Below are 19,017 nucleotides of genomic sequence, written 5' to 3'. Positions count from 1 at the left end.
CACTGTCATTCTGCCATACACTACATTTTCGAATAGGTTGAATCCTCTTGTGCTTGAATTTATTCATATTGATTTTCTGACACTCTCTCCTGAACACTAGGAACATAAAATGTCTTATTACCTATATCAGAGAAGGGAGATGTATCTTTTGTTGCTCTTTTTAAAATACCGATACTAGTTTCAACAGGCTCATGACCAATTGAGAATTCAATACGAGGAAGCATTATTTCCCTTTTACAATAGAAGTTGAGTACGGGTGTGTGTACACCACAGTGAGGGGATTCTAACACCGTGCTGTAAGTTCATAATCACGGTAATGAGTTCTGATAACATCGAGGGGATATTAAATCACATGAACACACAAAATGAAGACAGAAAACGTTTAACATGACTACTGCACAGCTATTCTAAAGTAGTTCCTACTGCATGTTGCTCCTCTTGCATACCAGAATACGTACTGGAGTCCTGGGTTCTGTTCATGAGGCACAGATCACACAACCCTATATGTTTAGAGCATCCATTAAGTTCTTAGAACCTCTCTCATTTAACAGTGGCTTCAATATTGGAACAATCTATAGTCCTTCTTAAAACTTCCCTGATATGAAAACAGCGAGGGCTCCAGAAGAAGACATTAGACACTGTAACACGCTTACGTGGGAAATACTCTTTCATGAGGGAAAAGGACTTTCTCAGTTGAGGATGGCTTCTGGCTTCCTGCCCACAACAAAAGGATTGATGGCTTTTATCAACTTTAGCTCACCTACTAAAATGGTTGTAACTATTCTATCCCAACAAATTTGGGATTTTTAAAAAATTTTACATTGTTTGCTTGAAAACAGTATGTATAATACTGTTTTACTTTACTGAATTCTATAAATTCAATGTCAATTACAGTAATGTTAAGAGGACACATTCTGAAAGCAGAAACAACAAAATAAGCTGGAAGTATTTGCTGCTGATACCAGACAAGTGGTTTATTATATAAAATGAGTTTTAAAGTACAAATGCATTTTATTTTGCAAACAAAATAAAAGGAGTCTAATATGAATGCACACAGCTTTTGAATGGAAGAAAGGAAAAGATGCATGGTCCAAAAAGGAAGAATGTCTGCCAAGCAGGCCTGGTTTAAGACAAAGCTGGACCTAGGCTACACAAGGAACTAGTAATGGGGCACCCTGGTCTTCCATCCCTAAAAACTTACTGGGTCCGATCCTGAGTCAGTCCCCAATTCACCTACCTCAATAAGCACAGATGGTAAAGGAGGAGGCAAGGTGAACAGAAATATGGGACAGAAAGCTTATTCTCTCTGCAGACACTTTTAAATAATTTGAATGGATTGACCTCCATTATATAAGCCAGTCAAGTCCTAACACTGGCAACCAAACATGGGGACACTGCAGGAATGGGGAGCGACTCTGTCACTGGTTGGCCAAATAACAAGCACATTAAAAAGAGACTGACTTTTGATTATTTTGAATGGTCTTGCTTCTATTAACATTTAGCTTAGTAACTGTCCTGTCAATACATTACTTTTTTAAATGGTTGAAAATAGGCTACTCTTAGAAAATGTAGAAAATCCAGTAGCAGGGGAGGGGGAAAGAGTGGGAGGTGGAAAATGCTGCTCCAGCTTCCTACACATCTTGTCTCTCTACTTGCCTGCAGATTCCTGAAATTCCATTAACAGTCTCCCATAATTGAAGGCTAAAAAAAATAATAGAAGACATCAGGGTTTTACACTGGTTGATGGATATGTAATTCACCAATCAACATTATATTGCTACCAGATCCTTTCTGATGTAAAGGAGGGTGAAGGAAGGCTGAAAAGGCAGGAAGTGACTCAGTACAGGACAGCATCAAGTATGAGGTTCTTCGGTAGGGCATGAAGAAGGAAGGAACTGAGATTTTTAGGAAGCAGGTTTGTCCAAGGCCATCCAGTTCACCTCCATTAGGGTGGGGACAAAGTGACACTGCCTGGTTGAAAAGGGCCAGACTCTCTCCATTTGGTACTTGAATACCCTGGCTTTGAGTCCCATTACACAAATGCCCATGGTAGGCTGGATTCCTAAAGAGTTCCATTTGTTTATCAGAATTAACTTCTTCACATGAAAAGTTTGTTTCCTCATGATCCATTTTCAAGGTTTCAACTATATTTTCTACTAAACTCAAACTGAGTATTTTTCAAAGAAAGATACATCATTTTACAAACATTTTTTTCATCCGTCCTTATATTTTAACTGATTTTTTCAAAGGGATTATTCCAAAGTTTTTAAAGGAGGGGGTTGTTTTATTACACATGATCTTCTTAAACTCTTTTTTTTTCCTGATTCAAACAGAATCACTCCATCACTATTTCAACTTCAAGAGACATAAGGAAAGTATTGCCTACTACCAATTAATTCTTATAATATCATCTTTGCATGCATTTTTAAATAAAATCTCGATTAACCTTCCTCCAACCTCCCAATATAATATATACAGGATAACCATGATGATCATGGTTATTAACATTCTTACTATAGTAGAAACAGCTTCTATACATTATTTATTAACGGAAAGTATTTTTTTTTAAGTTCACACTTGGCCTTCCCAATGTCATTCCTTCATCTGCAGACTTCTCATGACCCTCTTTTTCTCTTTTCTATCAAACAGAGCTGGCCTAACCTTTAAGTCTTAGAATTTATAAAATTCTATTACTTCCACTGCCTTTTCTGAAATGAGATTCCTCTTTTCTCTTCCCTCTTCCGTTCTCCCTTCTCCAATCCATGCTCTATTCTCTTTTGAAACCAGGTTCTAAATACAATGACTTTATGAAGCCATATACAGGCTTTTGCATCAAAAAATGAAGTTTTCAGAGATGGGGTAACGAATAGTGTCTAGTATAGCGGGTATTCAATATATATTGTTTAGAGTGAAATACTTATTAATTTCATAGTTTTTTCTCCTCAATTCTTATTTTAATACATTTATTTACTTTGTGACTACTGATTATCCATTAAAAGGACATTTGGAACAGGCATCCCACAAAGCTTACATTTATTACCATTTTATAATAATAAAATAAATGTGTTTGCTGTGTATGTGCTGAGTTTAAGCCATTCTACTCAATATATGTTTACCTAAATTTTTCTTCATAAATGTTAAGAGCTAGCACATGGCTAAATTATCATGTGGTGAAGCTCTAAGATTTTTCTGAATTAGAAAATTCATTCAATTGTTTTTCACCACCTCATTCACATCCCTTCTTTTCAAACTCTTTCTCTTAAACCCTTGAATATGCTAAATCCCAACTATCAAACCCTCCTATTAAACTCTCTCCACCTTGTGAACTGAACAGTTAACCCTTATGCTAGTTTCCATCCCATAATAGGGGTTTAATGAGTTTCTGCCTCAACACATGGATAAACTTCATTAGCAGCCATGTGTCTCAGCATATTAAAGGCCCTTTAATGTCTTAAAATTGCCCTATTTCAGTTGCTATTGTATAAATTCAAAGAATTCTTATCTATGGAGCTGAAGAGGTTGAAAATGGTCGATGGGCCCCCTACAGTTCCAGACTGAGGTATTTAATTTTATCCTGCTGATATGCCTGACCTTGAATTAGAGCTTCTATTTATATAAATTAGTGTGTTATCACATTGGCATCATTTTAAGAGATAAACAGCATCAATGAAAAACACCCTTTCCAGAAAGAGAAAAGCAACTTTGTATCTCGGAATTAGCCATGCTGCTCTGACCACTGACAGGAGCCCTGCTCTCGTGTAATGCCCTGCCTCTCTTCAGCACTCCTTACCTGCACGGCCCTTCCGTAACTGCTGGTCACTCTGCGGCATGGCATCTGATACCTATGGACACTTAACACCTGTCTGTAGGATGACTGAATGAACAAAGTAAATAAGAAGCAAGATGATCTACAACAGAATGCAAGCCTCAGAGACAGGAGACAAGGGACAAATTTTAATTCTGCCAATGGCAGGTTGTATAACTTGGGCTAAGACATTTTTACATTTTTGGTCCTTAGTTTCCTCTATATGTGATAATCCTTATTTTTATTATTCCGTACGGATAGAGTATTAACATCTGTCATTTTAATGAGTGAACTGCGAATGTGATAAGAAAGCTTGTCTTTAATTCTGAGGTTTAAAAAAATGGGTTAATAGTAATGACCATAATAATAGTAACGACTGCAGTAACAATAATGGGCCTGGAAACGGAAGACCATTCCTTCCTAATTTCCTTGTTCTGACTCTTAGTCACTTGATGAGGCACGATATTTAAGGATCCTCCCAGTTTTTATCTGTTTAGAAGACACTTAAAGTAGTTTTCATTGTCAATTTGTATTTAAAGTATAAGTTTCTCATTTCCCCTTAATAATGGGTTATGAAGAAAAATATCTGTATGACTTCTTTCCCCAATGAGTCAGCATAGAAGTTAAGAGCTCAGACTGGAGCAATACTGTTTTGTTCAAATCCTGGCCCAGACACCTGGGAGCTATGTGACATTGAGCAAGTTACTAGACCTCTCCTGGTCTCATTTTCCTCATCTCTGAAATAACAGTACCTAAGTCATTTCATTAATATGGTTTAAAGGGTTAATGTTTGTAAAAAGATTTTTGTTAGAAAAGAGACAACAGGCCCAAAATGGAGTCATTTGTGCTAAGCCCCACATCATCAAACCAAGACTTAATACCTAACTTAATTACAGTTTCAGCCTCCTCCAAGAATGAAAGCTTAAACCAGTCAATCTGGAACTACCCGGTCAGCACTAGTGAAGTAACCGGCCTGACGGAGCCCTGCCATCCCCTAAAGGAAGGTGATGTTCGCCACAATCAGCTCTTTGCTGGTGTGACTTCCCTGTCCCGCCCTCTTCTGCCTACACAAGTCTTTCATTTCATACAGCACTTCCGAGTTCTTTTCTGTTTGCTGGATGGGATGCTGCCCTATTCATGACTCACTGAATAAAAGCCAATAAGATCATTAAAATTTACTCAGTTGAATTTTGTTTTTTTCAACAGATTTGGGGGCAGTGGTGGGATCCAAAGGAAACCTCTGACAGCTTCAGAGAGAACGAGAACACAGGCACTGTTACCTGCAAACCCTTTGAGTTCTTTGTCTTTCTCATCATTTCCAAGGGCTATGGGTATGTTCCTCTCAGTTCTGAGTTCTACTCTCTTTGCACTGAGCTCCCAATCTAATTGGCTTTCAAGTCCAGAGTTAATGGGTCAGTCGAGACTGACAGGAGGCTCTGACAGAGTGCCAATCCTTAGTGCTTGGTTAGTTCGCAGTTCCCATTTGCTAGGGTTTGTTGGTTTAGTCTATAGTTCCACACTGGGAACAGCTGGTGGTGTGCATCTAAAGCCTTGTCTTGGCCAGTCTGGTAACATTTCTTTGGTTACTGCTAGTATTTAATGTGGATATGAGATAAAGACTATTGCTAATGGGAATCTCAGAAGCCAAAAGCCACAAAATTGATGGGTATGATTGAGCACTTAAAAGCTGTTAGAGCACTTGTCACCCAACTCAAAAGACTCCTGTGTTAGGATAAACCAGTCACCAATCGGGTCATACTAATACCAGGTTACCCACCAATCTCAAGAATTCTTAACTACCACACAACAAGGTATGTTATAAAACACCACACAATCCCCAACCCAGAGCCATATCCCTCACAAGTATTAATTTTGGCTCCAAGAGACCTAAGGCTTAACTAAAAAAAAAAGAAAGAAAGAGCCTTAACTCTCAAAGAATTGAGTGAAACACCTTCTGCTACACCTGCTTATTTTATGTCTAAGAACTATGGTCCCAGAAGCTATAAACATCTACAACAACAGCAAAATCTCACCAAAGACAACCTAGAATGACAATGGCCATTACGGTGAATGCTTCAATTAGACATGATCGTTTAAGAAGTGTGCTTTAAAGCAAGGGTTCCCAAATGGAACAGAATGGGATACCTATTACAATTGGCAGAAGGCTCCAAAAGCTCCCAAGTTCCAAAATACCTTCACTGAAAGATTTGTTACAAAAAGCTAATGAAAATTAAAGACTCAAGAGGTACCTAAAACTAAAGACCATCTGATGGGCACAACTCACTTCTCCCCTCCACCCTCCTTTACTTGAGTATCATTCTACCAATCTTCTGTCTGAATTGCCTTTCCACTGTAAAGCGACTGCATGACTGTAAACAAAAGTCTGCCACGTTAGTGACCTTACAGACACCCCTATGTCTACCCTCAAAGGAAAGCCCTCATATGCACCCCTCCCAGGATTGACAGCACTCTGAAGGATTTTCTGGTAAACTCTACATTATTTCCTTAAACAGGAAAAATTACATTAGAATTAATGGAAAAAACTTGTCAAATTTTAGCAGATACTAGTGCCTGCAGATGGGATCCTGGGAAAACCAGCAGAAGGCAGAGAAGGATAAGAATTCTTAACACAGTCAGCTCGGGAGCCCCAAAATATGACTTGGCAGAAATGTAGATTATAGCCCATTCACAGCTAGGTGGATGGACAGAAATGTGGGTTGAATTCCATTTGCAGGGAAGGCCTATGGCCAGCTCTCAGAGGAATTATCTAAGTGGTGTTTTTGTGGGGGGGGCTATCTTTGGGAGGGGCTCTGAATCTTGGGTAAGTAATATCTTTTGTACCCTCTTTGGAGACACTGTTTGAGTCCACAGGCTTGTTCAATTCTGCCAGAATTTTTTTAAAAAATTATTTATTTATATTTATCCTTTGTTTTAGCTGAAATATGACAAGATATTTGAAATAATTTTTAGGTAGTTTTGTGATCAGAAGTCTGCCAGACTGGAAGCTGGTATTCACAGCCTGACAGAAAAAAAAATTTTTTTAAACCTTCTCCCCTAAGATAAAAGGAAACTACCCAGAAAGGGGTTAAAAAACAAACAAACAAAAAACATTCTGATGCCTTTGCGGAAGGATCTACTAAAACATTCCAAAGACAAACAGCTCTAAATCCAGAACATAGAAATTTTTTCATTTTCATCTTAGTTGGAAATCCTTTCCCCAGTATAAAAAAGCAAATTGAAGATAATGTGGTTGGATGAGCAAATCAACCCTTGACATCATTTAGGCTACAACCCACTTCTTTGAGGAATTAAAAGCAATTGTCAGTATCTTAAAATTTTTTGCAAAACCAGAAATACAGTTCTAGAAACAACTCAAAGTCCAATCCCCAAAGCTCCCCTATTCATCTCAAAAGTCTTGTTATTATAAAAATTCTGGCCTTAGGAAACAAGAGTCCTTCTTGAAGTAACTTGCCTTCTTTCCCTGTGCCCTTGAGATGTAAATGTTCTACCTGGCCTTCTCCAGGAAACCTTATCTAGGCCATCTCTTGGAAGTGCAAATCCCAGGGAGGTAGTTCTTATTAGAAGAGAAAAAAGGTGGGGGGAAGTTATTTGGAACTTAGACAAGTGAAAAATCTTAAGTGTCTTGTCCACAAATATTAGTAAAAAGCTTTAGCCATCTGAGCCTTAACTTATCCATCTACCAAGAACACAATTTGGATCCAGCTTATTTTATAAATGAGTTTTGTATTATTGTACCTGATTTGTAGCTAAAATTTGAGAATGGAAGCTATAAGGCCTCTGTATCTGTCTGTATGTTTATGTGTGTCTATATACACAGCTGACCCTTGAACAACACAGATTTGAACTGCACGGATCCACTTATATGCAGGTTTTTTCCAATATTGATTACAATACTACATGATCTGCAGTTGGTTGAACTGCAAATATAGAGGAACCCTGTATACAGAAGGCTGATTATAAGTCACACACAGACTTTTGGCTATGCAGAGGGTTGGCACCCTAAAGCCCACATTGTTCAAGGATCAACTGTGTATGTGTTGCAGATGTGTGCAACACTCTACCTCTGGAGAGTATTGCTAAAATTAATCTGTAAAGAGCTCTATTTAATTGGCTTAAAAACAAACAAATGCTACATAAATGAAGTATAGTCTCAGAAATATGAAAACTAACCCAAATGTTTTTCAAGTTCACGTGACCTAGGGTAATCTTCAGTAAATAAAAGTTAGTTTAAGTTTGTTGGTTTAATCAAAATAGACATGTCTCCAGAGTCATTGACATTAAAAGTAATGCAAACATACAACTTTTATTCTACCTGGGTTTACTAGCCAAATAAATTCATGTTTTCTCTGTTACAAAATTTTTCAGCAAGAAAAATAGCTTGAGATGATAAAATTTTCATGAGTAATCTAAACATAACTGTTAAGAACAAATGATTTAAATAGATGTAAGTGGGATAAGAGTTTCCACTTTCCAGCAATAACTATGATTTATGGTATGTCTACTAAAATAGTTTCCTTAAATCTTTTTGGTAGCTTGAAACCTTAGAGTTTTGCTAAGTTAAATTTGATGATGGATAGTCACTGAATATCTCAATCATTTCCAAACAAAATACCAGAACATTAGTCCTGAACATAGGTTTATCTACTTTTGCCTAGAGAATCTTAAGATATTTGGACTTACTAATAAACATGGTTTGGGTTTTTTTTTTGCCACATTGGAAAACTTATTATGAGGAAGAATATACTTCTAGAAATTATGAATTGTACTTATAAATTTGCCAGTCCACAGAATGCCAGTATAAGAGACAGTTCACAATTTTTTACTTCTTAGTTTTCACTATGAATTAAGGATTCTAAGTCTTGTTTTAATCAATATATGTAATTAAAACTACTTAGAAAAAATAAGGATGAAGGAAAACGACTGTGCATGAAAAAGATAAGGAAAGTAAAATGACTGATTGCTCCAGAATGAGAAAGAGGAAAAAAAACAGGGGGCAAAACTGTAGAAAGTCTGTGGCAAAAGAATCTTAGGAAACAAATTGTGTGTGTTATCAGCCCGGCTAAGATCAGAATGAATTTATTTAAGTTAAAAAAATGAGTTTTAATAGCAAAAGTACACTGGTACAAAATTAGAATTTGGTGTTCTCTGGTAAAATGACAAGGTTTTATTGGACTTTTGGTAAATCTTTTTTGAAAACAGATTGTGAAATTTTCCTAATTTTTTAAGTAATCTGCCTGGACAGTGAAGATTTTGTGTCTTACCAAAATAACTTACTGTACTTAACATTATCTTTATCAGATCTTTGACTACTTAGGAAAACCCGACCTTCTCAATATTAAAAGAGCTAAGTTTTGCTTACAACTATGTAACCTTCTACATTTGCCTGTAACAGAATCTACTGTCACTTTGGTTAAATGGATATTTTTGACAAATTTCCCCCAAATCAGATTCTAAATGAAGTTTTTTGACCTCAAACTATCTTGGGGATTTTCCAGAGGGCCCCTTGAACATCTCAAGAGATCTGTTCTCGCTCCTTATAAAATAAGAGATGTTAAACTAATTAGGCTTATTTGATATGTTTACACTGGGAAGCACCGTCAAATACGTAATACTAAGCCTTCTATAGGTGTATAGCATAAGTGTTCCAGAAATTGTATGAAATGCTTGGAAATCTTATATGTTCTGGTTAATGTTATCAGTCATGACTCCAGGTACTATCTTAAAATGTTTTATATCGCAGAAATAAATACATTTCCTTAGCAAGTTCTCACCAGATTTTTAACAATGGGAATTTTAAAATATTTTGTAATTTACAGACAGTTACTGTTTGTTTGTTTTTTTGCAAAAGCAAGACTTACGAAAAGGACCTTATCAAGTGCTCCTGACAACTGACACTGCTGCAAAACTAGAAGGCATTAAACCCTGGGTACACATTTCACAGCTGAAGAAAGCTCCACCTGACATTTGGTCCTGGACAAACTCTGGAGACCTCAAGTCAAACTGACCAGAAAAAAAGAGAATGACCAACTTAAAAGGTGTGAACCTTAAATCATGACCTGTGAATAGCACTCAGGGAATTAGCAAAAACTGCAAGAACTTCAGAATAGTAGCTGGGAGTAGTGCTAACGCCTTAAATTTTGATCACATCTCTCAGGCTAAGAGTCTCATCAAAAGAGAATTGTTTAAAAAAAAAAAAAAAAGACAACTGGCCCAAAATGGAGTCATTTGTGCTAAGCCCCACTTCACCAAACTGAAACTTAATACCTTATATAGTTTCAGCCTCCCCCAGGATGGAATCTATATAGTTTCAGCCTCCCCCAGGATGGAATCTTAAACCAATCAACCTGGAATTATCTGGTCAGCACTAGTAAGGTAATCTGCCTGACAGACCCCTTGTCATCCCCTAAAGGAAGATGACATTTGCCACAATCAGCTCTTTGCTGCTATAACTTCCCTGTCCTGACCTCTTCTGCCTATAAAAGTCTTTCATTGTGTACAGCACTTCAGAGTTCTTCCCTATTTGCTGGATGGGATGCTGCCCAGCTGATGAACCATTGAATAAAGCCAATATGATCTTTAAAATTTACTCAGTTGAATTTTGTTTCTTAACACTCTGAACATAGCCTGGCATGTAGCAAGTGCTTTATAAGTATTTGTTGAATAAGTAAATTATATTTCAAACTTTAAAGAAATTTCATTACATGTATAAAATAAACACTTTTGTTTGTCTCTTAAACACTACACTCATCTTTTTGTTTGTAACATTTTTTAGCCACCTTCCCATTTAAAAACAAACCATTTCCCTAAATCCTAATTAAACTATAAGATATTTTGCCACATCTTGATTCATAATGACTTGCCCCAAAGCAGATATAAAATGCTAAGTGAACTGCACACTCGTTTTATCTTCTCACCTAAAAAGCATACCTTTACATCCTTCAGTGCAAAATCTAGAATGTCCTCATCACCACCCATGGATTAGGGTAAAGCAATTGCAGTCAACAGACAGAGCCCTCCAAGTAGCACAAGAGAGAACATGGCCTCTCTTCTCCCTCTTCCGTGACCAACAACCAGAGATTTCACTGCTGGCCTTTGTCCTGACTTTACCAACATGACTCACTTTTAACAGTGTAAATATGGATCCGCTTTTATATGAATTTCCGTATTAGAAAAGTCTGCTCACTTAACACAAAGCACTATTTGGATCACAAGCTTTTTTTTTTTTTTTTCCTCAGAAGTGATTAAGAAGAATTGTGGAAAATTATTTTTTTCTCTTTTTGAATAGAAATGACTAACGTTTTAACAGAATGATTTTTGCTGAAAATAAGCATAATCAAGAGATTAAAAAAAAAAAGAAATGAAAACTGGAAGTGAGGGATTCCCCTGCATCAAACTATAACGGTTATTTAGCTGTCTCCAAGAAGATGAAGAAAACTATGAACATAATAGTTGAATTATTGAGAAAGAAAAATATATTATACAAAGACCAGAAAATAGAGTGGGAGAGAAAGGTCTGTAATGGCTTGGCTGCTAAAGGACATTTTTAAACTCCTGCCAGCACTAAGTGCTCTTCCCAATGAATAAACCATATGTCCATTTTTATATGCTTCCTTTCACTAAGATTCTGCTACTTCACAGTATTCCCTTTGTCCCAGTCCCTGCCTCATCTTCTGCCCGCCCCCCTACATGGTTCCCCCATCCCTCACTTCACCTCCTTGGGCAACCAGTATTTGTGTCCTCGCTACCAACTTGAACATCTGCTACCTGAAAAAAAGAAAAATCACCTCATTGCCTAACATCCTCCAGGGCAAAAAGTTTGAGGGATTCAGCATCCTCAAAACACAGCCACAGAAGGGGGAAAAAAAAGAAGAAGAAGAAGAAGACGACGCATATCTTTTCCAGCTCCGTAAATTCTATCTATATAAAGATTAAGCGAATAACACTTTTAAAAATTCTTCAATGCAAGCAAATCCATGTTACCAACAACATACTGTCTTTCTTTATGCATAGACAGAGACCCACACATTTTATTTTATTTCATTTTTGCAAGTGTGTCTCTTTTTCAACATATTACCATATAGAAGAGATAGAGCATATATATAACTCTAGAGAACAAAGCGCCAATATTTCCCTTCTTTCTCCTGGATGGTTTTCTGTCTTTCTCTCTCCCTCTCTCTCTTTTTTTAATGTCCCAAAACACTTCCTCTGCTGAAAGATAAGAAAATATTTTCACTGAATTAAAGTGAGCTCTGTGTTAAAACAGCTTGCCTGAATCCAACCGGAGCCCATGTTTTTAAACTTCTTCTCAGCATTTGGTCAGTGGCTCTCCCCACTCCACTCACTTCTATCAGAAGACTCGTCTCCAACCTGAACTCCCATCACCATTTACCTTTGCCTTTAAGCTTTTACTAGTCCACTTCCTTGCTATGTCTGCACTTAATTTGATTCCATCCTTCATGCTTTTTTCATTATTCTTAGTTCATCCACATCACATAAATTATCACCTTTGTTTTCAGTTCCCCATGTGCCCCCTTCACACTAATTCCAAATAAGTACTCCTGATTCTTATCCATTTAATCCAAATTAATTCATATTCCCTCTCCACATCCTCTATCTCCACCTCTACTTCTCCTCCTGTCTATTTCTTTTTCTTATAGCACCTACTTTTCCCTCCATGCTTGCCTCTGCAGAGGCTTTACTGACAAAATGCTTCCGGAGGGTGCAAGGCGATTGCTGCCTGTGATGTTTTAGGAAAGCCATGCTCTACATTATTGCCAACTGCACTGGTCCAACAGCTGCACGTCCAATTTCACCCTCCACGACTAGTGTCCACGCATCATCACCCCCACACTGAAATTATGGAAGTGAGGAGGAAAAAGCTTCTTCCTTTTTGGTGATATTTAACTTTAAGTGGTTTATTTCTAGTTTATATAAAGCTCTTTTCACAAAATCATCACTAATCTATCATCAGCAGTAGTCACAACTACAACCAACCCTATTACCATCTTTAATAAGCTCTTACCATCTGCCAAGTATTTTACATATATTTACTCATTTAATCTTCAAAACAAGCTAGGAGGCAAACACAATTATCCCTGTTTTACAGATGAGGAAACCGAGGCTCAGGGAAGATAAATCACTTTTCCAATTCATAAATCTAGGAAGTGGCAGGGCCAGAATTCACACCCAAGTCAACCTGACTGCAAAGCCCTGTTCTTAACCACTCTACAGTCCTGCCTTTCTAATAATGCATGGTGCCTTCTGGGGTAAATTCCCCACGGGGAGGAGTCTTTCCACTTTAATCCACTATAAGGCAAGTGGTTGCAGGTGCTGGGAAACATAATGAGCTCCACCTTGATAATCGCTCTGAACAATGCCCAAAAAACAAAGCAAATAATGTGTCACTGCTAAGAGTTATCCCTCTAACGCATCCGTTGGAAAGAGGGGATAAGAAAAAGAAGAAAGTGCTCTGGAACCCCCCAGAGAGGAATCTCTGCCCCTCCAGAGCTGTCCAGGCTCCATACTAGGCAGGACGTAGTCTGTCTTCATGTCGGTCATTCAGAAATGTGCTCATAATGTGAATTCCACACCCGCAACAGAACTCCACCCTCTCCCCTCATCCTGCCTTCGTATCCGGGGGGAGGGGGAGATGAGTCATGGCTGAAGCTGGGAGTAGTGCAATCTTTCCCTTACTTTACCCACTGACTTGAGAAAGAAAGAAAGAAATATACATAAAAATAACCTTCAGGACAGTATCAGAGAGAAAAAAAAAAAGCTGACAACAGCAGGAAGGCTTTGCCTTGATGTCTGTGGACTGGAGGAATCGATCCCAAACTCCCGTGGGAACCACGAGTGCAATCTGTGCCTGAGCCACAGGTTCGAAAGTTATGGTACAGACCTTCCCATGAGCCAAGCAAGGGCCCTGTGGAAAAGCGAGTTCGGAATTCGAGAAGAACACGCCCGAGTCCTGTGCTGTGAGGACGCATCGTCTGCTCTCGTCTTCCCATGACAGTCCCTCCAAAGTCCAAGGTGGTGACTGCGCCTAGGCACACATTACACACTCCTGCCTCAGGAAAGCTCCTCTGTCCTGCACAAAGACATGTCACACCCTCTCCTCCTCCAGAATCTTAGAGCTGAGAGGGGCCTTATGATTGTCTGGCAGATGTGAAATATGAGGTCCAGTGAGGTCCAGGGATGCACTCAAGGTCACAAAGCAGTTAGTAACAGTGTTAGAACTAGAACCCAGGTTCTCCCAATTTTCCAGCCAATCAACTTTGCACATGTGTTTGATGGCTCAGTCCACAAACCACTGCAGAGCACCAGGAAGACGAGCAGTGAGCCCTCTCACAGACACGTCTCCTAGCTCAGATCCAATCACCCATTTCTTCCTGACAACACTGCTTCTGCTGCTTACACTTCCAGAGCTTCCCCCCGTTCAGCTTGCCTTGTGCACGCAGTATGCAAAAAACTATACCGGCAACACGCTGTCGGGGACTCATTTAAAAACCACTAATGACAGTAATTGCTCCTGCAATGTTAACCCCAAGAAGAGACACCAGCCCTCAGCTTCTGCCTCAAAACAGAGAACAAAGACCAGATTCAAGGAAAATGCCAATTTCACTCTTTTCTCTGCAAACCCCACTCTTCCAAATGATCCCATAGCTCCCAAGATTGATGTGATTCCTGGGAGTCACCACAGAAGTCCTGAGTAAAATATCCAGTCCCCATCGGTCCCCACCGCCTTTACCACACACATAGCAATGTAATCACTTTAGCAACTTCTCAGTAACAAGCTCATTAAAAAGCAATTCTTCCATCTCTCCATAAAGCACGCGCCAGAGAACAATGCAAAAGAGGAGATGCCAATTAATTATAGAATGATCACATCTAATGAACTCTGAAACCCTCCTGCTGTTGGTGACTTTGATGAAAAATCAGGGATGCTGGAAAAAGAGTGAATAGAGACACCCTGGCTACCTTGTTCAACCGTGAATTCTTTCAAATATACCTCCTCAGATTCCAGCATTGATCAAAACTGCAGAATTACACTCCTGAACACAATGAAAAGTGTCAGGAAAGTGACAAGCACATCTGTCACGTACGTCTGGGACTCACACCTCCAGCGCCCCTGTTCAGGCATCCTTAAGAGTATTTGATTCTACACTGTGGTTGGCATGGCCCCTGAATGTATCTCTGAGACAGCGAGTGACAAACCCATGTCCTGTGCTCGGGACATCTGGAGACCTTAAGGTAACGAGGGAGTCACCCTGCTTCCCCCCCCAGGCCCTCCTGCCTCTCTACACCTCCTAGTGGGCATGGAAGCCCCTTCTGGGAACAGAGAGAAGCCCTTCCCACCATGAGGCTAAAGGAGGAAAAGGAAGAAACCACGTGCGGCCAACTTGTACCACTACCTGTGTGAGTCCTCTGGTGGGCCTTTAAGTGGGAGCTTTTTGTATAAACTTTTCGGCACCCGTTAAACTGACAGCGGTGAACCCTCTTCTTGTTTTCGGGGCATGCCTCAGCCCCTACCCCTCCTTGTTCACTGTCGCTCTGTCCACTCTTAACTGTCCCAGCTGCCGTCACGGCTGCCGCTGCTGTTGCCACCCCTCCCACCTTTACTGAGCTGAGTGCGGCCTTCTTGGCCACCAGTTTCAACGTCACCGTGCCATCCACGGCTGAGAGAGTCTGTGAGGTTTTGACCAGATGGCGGCTGAGCTCAGGGGACGATGGGGGCGTTAATGAGGTCACTGCGTTGAGCTGGGCCTGGTTGACGGCCGTGTAGCTGTCTAGAGAAGAGCTGGTCGGCTGGAGGCTGAGGCAGGTCTCAGATAGCAACTTGTCCCGAGAGAGCAAAATGTCCACTGCTGAGCTCTTCTCGCAGATGGTCGCTTCCACTGGGAGCAGCAGGGGGTCTAAGTGCCGGAAGCTCTCCTCGATGCACGGGGGAGAAGAAGCGTGCAGGAAGCAGTCCAAGTCCTCCCCGAAGGTCTCCGAGATCCTCCTAGGCTCCGTCTGTAGGTAGCGTTCCAATTCAAGGCATGTCTGCAGAGGGGAAGGAGAGAGGGAGAGAAACAGCCATCAGAGGCAGAGAACACCACGGGACCACATGCTGACAGGCAGAGGAAGACACAGGAAGGAACAGAGAACATTTCATGGCTCATATCTGAAATTCTCATGTTGAAAGGGCTGACCTTGTTATTTTCTCCCTGGACACTTCTGATGGGTTCATAAGGGTCACATATGAGCTCAACTATTATAATTGATGGGGAACTGGAAACCCAGAAGGGCTATCTCACACCATCAAGTTCCCTGAGAACATTCGATGTTAAAATGATCTCATGCCCCACTATTCAGTTCAGCAGGTGAGATGCTCGGAGCCTCCCTAGGAGTTCCCATGAAAGCAAGAAGCAAATAGAATCAGACAAGGCTTCCATATCAAGATAGGACTCCCCACAGTCCAACTTCACTTTTCAAAAAGACTTTTTGCAAGTCACGAAAATAAGTCAATTTTCCAACTCGCTCTGAAAGCATAAACGATGCCCACCCAAACTAAGATGTGACTTCAGCCAACAGCAAGTCCTGCCCTGGGAATGGATTCCCTAACCAGTAGGGATGGACATTGTTCTAAAGAACGCCTCTTATAAAACCTTTGATGCACAAGACAAAACCCCTGTTGTTTATGGAAAGTTATTCAGAATACAGTTGCTACTCCTTGTGGGGCAAGGAGCGTGAGTCCCATCACAATAGTTTAACATCTCTGACTATGTGATAAAAATAAGTTCAGACACAGCTACCTGAATTGGTAAAGATAAGATGCAATCTATTTCAATATAAAGTTCTTCCCTGGTAAAGAAATGAGGGGAAGAAAACCCAAAAAGTTTAGAGTTTCAACAAATCTTCATCCATGGTGCTCAGAAGTCTTTGTAAGATGGTGGAAGTGCTTTTACAAAAAAGCAGATATTTAAGTTTGTAATCTAAAAGCTCTTCTCATTTAAAATCCTACTCTTCCAGAATTCGGTAGAAAATCACGATGCTAACTCATGCCATCCATTCAATTTGCTCTAACTTCTGGGCTTCAACAAAGAAACACTGATGGCAAGTTTAAAATGTGACTAGCTCCTAATTTACTGCCTCCGTAGAGCTTCTACGTTTTCAACCAGTGTTCTGATTCTAGGCTTTTATGCTGTGAAGAATATATTTTAATGATATACCTAGTTGTGTTGTATCTGTCAAGGATTTTATTTTGGTGACATTTCAAAAGATTGGTTTTTACTCAGCCTTCTGGTAAAACCCTGCATTCCTGAATAAGAAAAGCAGATTTTTAACGATGAATCACCTTTGGGTCTCACTGTTGATTTTCAACAGTATAAACTAATGAATGGTTCCAATCTTCATTCAGCACTCAGTTCATTCAACTACTGTGCTCACAGCAAGGTGCAAGGCTTTCTATGTGTTAGAAGGAGAAGCCACAGAAATAGATTCATGTGATGTAGGTGCAGAATAAACAATTACAAGCTAAAAATTACATGAATTTACAAGCAGGTGATACTAAATAACATAATAATAAAGTATGTTGATAAGTTCCTGGGGGATGAGTGGACAATGAATTCTACATAACATGGAGGTATTAATCAAGGAAAGCTTATTGGAAAAGTAACTTTGATTCTATTTACTTATTGATTAAATAATAGCTCTTGCTGAGAAGCTTCTCACCACTTTAAATTCAAAACCAACATTACCACCTTCTCAGATCTAGAAATCTACCTTATCCTTATTTGCCCCTTTTCTGAATTCCATGTTTCAAAGATTTTCCCTTTCCTTTTCCATCTCAATGCTAGAAATTACCCTTTACTTCTTTCCAATATTGAAACCCTCGGTCTTAGCTCCAATCAATTCACTTCTGAATTTTATAAGATATCACCCCTGAAACCTCCCTTAAACCTCCCCTTCCCTTTTTAAACCATCATCTACCAAGCACAGTGTCTGCCACCCAACAGGTACACAATGTCTATCAAATCAACTTTACACTGTTATTTTGAACATTCTGTTCTACTCCACTCCTCAAAGGCCATCTGATGACCCTAACCTGGACTAGGCTGAGGCTAGCAATCCTAGAAATGACCACTAATACGTGTTCTGGAATACAACTGTAATGCTCCTTGAGCTTTGCTTACAGAGCAGCACCAGACTTCTGAGACACAGATATGTTTCAGGTAGAAGTCAGCTGAATCATGGGGTTACAAGAGGTCCTTGAGGCAGTTCCCTGCCTCACACACAAGGACTATTTCTTACCCACAGTCACCAGTGTCTATGGACAAAGCTTTCGTACACCACGTGCTCTTACATAGTTTCTAGCTCAAAGATTCAAAAGTCACTAAGAAATTGTGATTGTTAGTAAGCTCAGATCTCTTCATATTCAGATTTTTAAGGAACAGATATTCTAATGCATTTATATACATACTTTTCAGGGAGGATTAAAAAATAACCCACCCAGTATGCCCTAGTTTGCATCCCAGAGTACATGGATCACACTAATGATCTAAAGATGGAGATACTTCCCATCATTAAAATGTGGGAAAATCTGGATCACTTAAGAGAGGCTATCACTTGCAGTCCTAACACAAGGCATTCTTATTCCACCTGAGAGTTAGAGAAGCATGAGTACCCATCAGAATGTGCTGAATAGACCTCTGAAATCATGATGCAATTATTCTTGTCTTGAGAAATCCAATTCTTAAAATATCTGCTGGTACAACAGCCAAGACATGGAAGCAACCTAAATGTCCATCAACAGATGACTGGACAAAGAAGTTGTGGTGTATTTATATGATGGAATACTATTCAGCCATAAAAAAGAATAATGCCATTAGCAGCAACATGGATGGACCTAGAGATCATCATTCTAAGAGAAATAAGCCAGAAAGAGAAAGAAAAATACCATATTATATCACTCATATGTGGAATCTAAAAAAGAGAAAAAAAAAGAGGACACTAATAAACTCATCTACAAAACAGAAACAGACTTGCAGACATAGTAAACAATTTTATGGTTACTGGGGGAAAGGGGATGGGAAGGGCTAAATTTGAGAGTCTGAAATTTGCAAATGTTAGCCACTATATATAAAAATAGATTTTAAAAATTTCTTCTGTATAGCACAGGAAACTATACTCAACATCTTGTAATAACCTTT

General features: G+C 39.4%; 1 protein-coding gene across 8 annotated transcripts in view; it reads right to left on the bottom strand.

The window, feature by feature from the left end:
• KLF7 (Kruppel like factor 7) overlaps positions 1-19,017 on the bottom strand; it is a 390,342-nt gene that overhangs the window by 34,268 nt on the left and 337,057 nt on the right. For 5 of the 8 annotated variants that reach the window (XM_032479987.1, XM_032479985.1, XM_032479988.1 and 2 more), the window contains one exon: positions 15,235-15,868. In XM_032479987.1, coding sequence (XP_032335878.1) covers positions 15,235-15,868 — 634 coding nt within the window. The remainder of the gene's footprint in view (positions 1-15,234; positions 15,869-19,017) is intronic. The other 3 variants (XM_032479982.1, XM_032479984.1, XM_032479989.1) reach the window with 2 other exon arrangements.

The sequence above is a fragment of the Camelus ferus genome, chromosome 5, assembly GCF_009834535.1.
Source record: "Camelus ferus isolate YT-003-E chromosome 5, BCGSAC_Cfer_1.0, whole genome shotgun sequence".
NCBI classification, from domain to species: domain Eukaryota; kingdom Metazoa; phylum Chordata; class Mammalia; order Artiodactyla; family Camelidae; genus Camelus; species Camelus ferus.
This window is presented reverse-complemented; position numbering and strand designations above follow the sequence as displayed.